Source organism: Otolemur garnettii, unplaced genomic scaffold (genome assembly GCF_000181295.1).
Source record: "Otolemur garnettii isolate 467f Iridium unplaced genomic scaffold, OtoGar3 scaffold00007, whole genome shotgun sequence".
NCBI classification, from domain to species: domain Eukaryota; kingdom Metazoa; phylum Chordata; class Mammalia; order Primates; family Galagidae; genus Otolemur; species Otolemur garnettii.
In genome coordinates, this window is record NW_003852402.1 from 41,225,634 (window position 1) to 41,231,633 (window position 6,000).

Consider the following 6,000-nt stretch of genomic DNA (forward strand, 5'->3'; position numbering starts at 1 on the left):
TTATTTTTCTCTCATCCCAGTCATTCTGTCCTCTTTCTGATTCTTATGAAAGGTTGCCAGTAGGAATCTTTCAGACTAATTATAACTTTAAGAGTGACATCGTAGGACTCTGACTTACAGAAAGTTTAGGTACCTGGCATTCACTTAGTAAGGCAGAGCTTTACCCTAACAATCTCTGTGAGATCCGTCATAGAAGTTTCTCACTAAAATGGGAGTCTAGTTATAGTTTCCTTGACAATTCAAGTAATACTGCAGTCTTTTTTCAATCTTATGCTAAAAACACCTTCCAACTTAGTTTGTTTCTACTGAGAAGTATATTAGCTCCAGATTTCACTTGATTTTCCAGAGTTATTTAAACCTACTCCTCTGTAAGTCCCCAACATTTCCTGGGCTGATTTCTAAACCTGACCTTCCCTTCTGATTATTGGTCCTCCGTATTCTACTGTCACATCTCTACTATCCAGAATGTTCTCTCAGGGTAACTCTCTTCCTTACTATCCTTTCTCATCTATGTAAGTATTCTTTCAAAAATACACATTCTTTTTTTTAAAGATTTTTCTCTTTTCTCCATTCCTGGCTCCCCACTCTTCCTTTCTAAATGTTTCCTGTTCAACATTATTGTGGTAGGCTTATTTGAGGTCTTAGGGAGCCCTGCTTACTTCATAGTTCACGTAAGTACCTTAAAAAGAACGGATGTCTCACAGTAAATAAAGAGAGTAATTCCTATTTTTTTTTTTTGGAGACAGAGCCTCAAGCTGTTCCCCTGGGTAGAGTGCTGTGGCATCCCAGCTCACAGCACCTCCAACTCCTGGGCTCAAGCGATTCTCCTGCCTCAGCTTCCCAAGTAGCTGGGACCACAGGTGCCTGCCACAACGCCTGGCTATTTTTTTTTTTTTTTTTTTTTTTTTTTTTTTTGGTTGCAGCCGTCATTGTTGTTTGGTGGGCCTGGGCTGGATTCCAACCCGCCACCTTAGGTGTATGTGGCTGGTGCCTTAGCCGCTTGAGCCACAGGCGCCGAGCCAATTCCTATTTTTTAACCTAAATATTAACATCCTTTTGTATTTTGAATTCAGCAAGTTCAGAAATTTTAATAGATTACAGAAACATTGATAGAAAAGACTAGTTTTAGACGTGTCGTTCACCTAGAGTTAAAACCTAGGATGAGGAACATTTTATTATGAGAGTGAGATTGAAGTGAGTTGTGTTTTAAAATCTCCCTGAGAATTTATGTGGCATGCTTTATGTGATTATTAAGAACAAAACAATTCAGGAGGAGGTTCTTTTCTTTTCCTACCAATTACCAAATATCTAGGGTGTGCCTGGTGTGTGCCAGCCATGTTTTCAGCACTGTTGATGCAGTGATGAGGGGAAAAAAAATTTAAAGGCAGGAGAATCATAGACTTGCAAAAATAATATCATAGCTATGATAAATGTTGCACTAAGAAGAATCTCAGTACTAGGAAAGTGTATTTTAATGGTCCCTGACCTGGTCAGAGAAAGTAGGAAAACTTTTCTAATTAGTATGTGATTTTGAAACTGTTGGCCTGCTCTTCCACTACAATGTAAGTTCCTTAGAAGCAAGAACCACCTCATTTTCATGTCTATTTGCGGTGTTTGCCATACGGTAGCTTTTCTTAAAATACAATCTATTAAATATGAAGTGTACATATTATGGAAATTTTAGATAAAAATACCTTCCTTATTTGCCATTTTTCAGTTTATATCTTATAGAGCGGAAAGAGAAAAGCAGATTATTATTTTTAAAATAAACTTATCTTTCTTTAGATTCGTGGTACACTAAAGAGCTGGACCAAGTTGTGGTGTGTGTTGAAACCTGGGGTGCTACTGATCTATAAAACCCAAAAAAATGGTCAGTGGGTAGGAACAGTCCTTCTGAATGCCTGTGAAATCATTGAGCGTCCATCAAAAAAGGATGGCTTTTGTTTCAAACTTTTCCATCCTTTGGAACAATCTATTTGGGCAGTAAAGGTATGTAAGTGCTTACTATATAGGTAAAAGGTGAAGATGACAAAAGTATGAATAGAACTGTAAATTATTCAAGTGATTTCTGTCCTCTGCCAGGACTTACATAAATTTATTTCTGTTTTCAAGTACATTATTCCCCATTCTATCTCTATCCACAATGAAATGTACACCAAAAGGCTTTGCTTACCTTTAAAATCTAAGTTTAAAAATTGCTCCAGAAATGTTTCTTAAATTTAAATTGCATCTCATAATGTTTTTTGTCATTGAGATTTCAGAGTTTTTTACAGTTGAACCTCCATAGTTGACTACCTCCTTAAGTTGACCTAATTTTCATAGACCAGTCAGGTACCACATGTACATATCAGTACATGTGTGCATCAGGCCTAGTTCCTTATGTTGACCAGTTAGTTACAGCCCCTTGGATGATCACCTTACAGAGGTTCTACTGTATTTCTTTTTTCAATTTGTATTTTCTAACTCTGTTTCGTAATATTTTATCATGTTGCTATAGGCATTTTTTCCCTTTTTATCAAAACGGTAAGATCCTCTACAATGGAAACTGCTATTGATTTTGTGATCTTTCCTGTAGGGATTTAAATATGTAACAGGAAGCCTAGAAGTAGAATCAGACCTACTTAGAAGAGAGCCAGATTTCTTTTTTTTTCTTTTCTTTTCTTTTCTTTTTTTTTTTTTTTTTTTAAGACAGAGTCTTACTCTATCATCCTCAATACTGGGTAGAGGGCCATGGTGTCATAGCACACATAGCTACCTCAAATTCTTGGACTCAAGCAATCCTCCTGCCTCAGCCTCCTGAGTGCCTGGGACTACAGGCACCTGCCAAAAAGCCCTGCTTATTTTTTTCTATTTTTAGCAGAGACGAGGTATTGCTCTTGTTCAGGTTGGTACTCCTGAGCTCAAGCAATCCACCCCATTCAGCCTCCCAGAGTGCTGAATTACAGGTATGAACTAGCACTCCCAAAGGAGAGCCAGATTTCTTTAGGAAGCCTATAAGCAGAGTCAGTCCTGCTTGCTCTTAGGAAAAACATATTTCTTTAAAGATGAAGCATTAATGCTTTTATAACTAAAAAACATTAGTGTGTTCATTTCTGTGCTATGAAAACAGAAATAAGCAGGAGCATAGAGATGCCTCATTTGATTAATTACCAAGAAATTCTGCAAACAGTAGTAAGCATGCAGCCACATAGCAACTGAAAAAATGAGCCTAATTTAATAGCTTCTAAGGTCAGTTACCCTTGAAAAAAGGGTTAGAACTCCTCTTTTAGGGAAAACCAGCTACTGAGGCTACCTAAAAGTAGCTCACCTTTTTTTTCTTTCATATTAGTTCCATTCTGGGATTTGGAACTCCCCGCAGGGGAAAGAACTTAAGTCATAGAATCTCTGATATTAATATACCTCATGATTCTTTCCCAAGTGAAGAAAATAACTGTTGAACATTTTTATATACTATCTTATTCTACTACTATTAGGTATTGTAAGAATTATAATGTATTTTTAAAACTATTAAAACATTTTAATGTCAAATATATTTAAATTCCAAATATTGGATAAGTAGAGAGAAATTTGTACAACTATGTAAACATCAGAATATTCCCTGCAAGTAAACCTACTTAGGACATTGTTTAAACATTTTGAAAGCCTGTGTTTCTGATTAAGAAATTATGTGTATGAGTTTGTCAGGTACTCTTCTGAGCACCTTACATGGAATCGTTTATTATTAAATAATATACTTTCATATCTATGAGGAGTATACTGTTTCACCCCCATCATACACATGAAGAATTGAAGCCTAAAAAAGTTATTAAGTAATTTTTCTAGCAGGGAGCCAAGATTAAAAGAGCCAGTTAGACTCTATGCCCTGTTCAATACTGGTTGTGGGAATTGTCCCATAAATTATAAAGCTATTTGAAAATGCCCTGGGGCTTATAGTATTTGTTAAACCCATATTAATTTTGTTTTGCTTCTTTATTTTAAATTTATATCTTTGCTTTCTAATGTTTTATACTTCTTGAAATTCATTTTATTCTTTTACCTGCTGACTTTAATGAATGCTTTCCAAAAAGCTTTAAAATTTATGCTGTTGGTATCAAAATTATACTGTACGTTCAGTGCTTGGTTTTCTTCCTACATAGAAACAATCCTGACCGGCACGGTGGCACATACCTACCATCTCAGCTATTCAAGAGGCTGAGGCAGTGGGATTGCTTGAGCCCAGAGTTTTGAAACCACCCTGGGCAGTATAGTGCTACCTTACCTTATAAAAGATCTGTGTCCACCTAAGTACCTAAATTAGCCTCGGCAATACTAATTCCTCGGGGTGTATACTTTGAAAAAAAAAAATAACCCTAGCCAACAGCAACAACAAAAGTTATTTTTCTTTCCAGTTTCTGGAAAAATAAAATTAGCTTTTATAATTGATCTTTAAAAACAAGTATATCACTGGTTATAAAGTGGGGATTCCCTTTTCTGTAGACCCAGTTAAAATTTATTTCTCTTTTTCTTTTGAATTATAATTCTGTTTTCAACTGCTTTTTTTAGGTGTCTAGAAATTTAGTATTTCTTATCTAGTAGTAACTGTAGGATGAAAACTCTCTGTCAACTTACATTTTGGTTTAGTAAGATAAATTTTTAGTTTTCTTTAAATGTAAGCAACATATAGAGATAGTATTTAAGTGATGATAACTGTTAATTTGTTCCATTTCTGCCAAGGAGTTATTTTTTGTTAGGAACGTTTTCCTTAATACTTAAACATTTGCATTCTCAAGAAGGGTGATTAAAGCTTGTTTGCTTTTAAATTATAATCCATGTCTGGTTTAGATTATTACAGATACTAATGAATAGTATGAAGTCAAGATCTCATGATACTTACTATGCACTGTTTATTCTGTCTATTTAATTATTAAGGGTCCAAAAGGTGAAGCAGTTGGATCCATAACTCAGCCCCTCCCTAGCAGTTACTTGATCATCCGAGCTACTTCAGAGTCTGATGGTAAGTACAGTTTTTGATGGATTGGATCTTGGTCTTCATTTTTACAGGTTTATTTTACATACCACTTTACATTACCCTTGGGAAATCTGTTATTAGTATGGCCTTTGCAGCAGAAGCATTGTAATCATAAATTGCTTAGAACACTACATATATTATTAATAAGGAGGACAAATAGGAAGGAACTATTATATGACTAAGTGATGAGTTAGCAGTTCTGAGTTTTCTTCTTTAATTTCTATTGACATATTAACTTAATTCTTAGTAGTCTTTATGGTAACTCATTAAGTTTTATCATTTTAGAGAAAATTTAATACTATTTATATTTTATTATTAAATGTTAACATTTGTGCATTTATGCAGCTTACACACTGTTTTTTGTTTTGTTTTGTTTTGTTTTTGAGACAGGCCTCACTGTATCTCCCTTGGTAGAGTGCCATAGTATCATAGCTCACAGCAACCTCTAACTCTGGGGCTTAAGAGATTCTCTTGCCTCAGCCACCCAAGTAGCTGGGACTATAGGCAACCGCCACAGTGCATGGCTATTTTTTATGTTGTAGTTGTCTTTGTTGGCAACTCTGTAGTTATCTTTGGGGCGGGGTTTGAACCCACCAACCCCAGTATATGTGGCTGGTGCCCTAACCAGTAAGCTATGGGCACCAAGCCCACACTGTTTATTTTTTAATGTAAAAAACAGTCAAGTACAAACTTTTTTATTCCATACTTAATTTATGAAGCAAATATGGAGAAAGAAAAATCTTATATGAAAGCAAGATAACTTGCAGATTTTAATAATTGATAATGAATTTTTTCCTTTCTTTCAGGTTTCTAGGTTCAGAGAAGTGTAGTGAAAGCAATCTTGTACCTTTCCAAGATTTACTTTTACCAGATAATTTTTTGAGACAGAGCCTCAAGCTGTCCCCCTGGGTAGAGTGCCGTGGCATCACAGCTCACAGCAACCCCCAACTCCTGGGCTCAAGCGAGTCTCTTGCCTCCGCCTCCCAAGTAGC

At 35.7% G+C, this 6,000-nt stretch overlaps 1 protein-coding gene across 1 annotated transcript in view; it reads left to right on the plus strand.

Moving 5' to 3' along the window:
- OSBPL8 (oxysterol binding protein like 8) overlaps window positions 1-6,000 on the plus strand; it is a 159,803-nt gene that overhangs the window by 122,223 nt on the left and 31,580 nt on the right. The window contains exons 9-10 of the mRNA XM_023509243.1: window positions 1,786-1,989; window positions 4,909-4,993. Of these exons, the coding sequence (XP_023365011.1) occupies window positions 1,786-1,989; window positions 4,909-4,993 (289 nt within the window). The remainder of the gene's footprint in view (window positions 1-1,785; window positions 1,990-4,908; window positions 4,994-6,000) is intronic.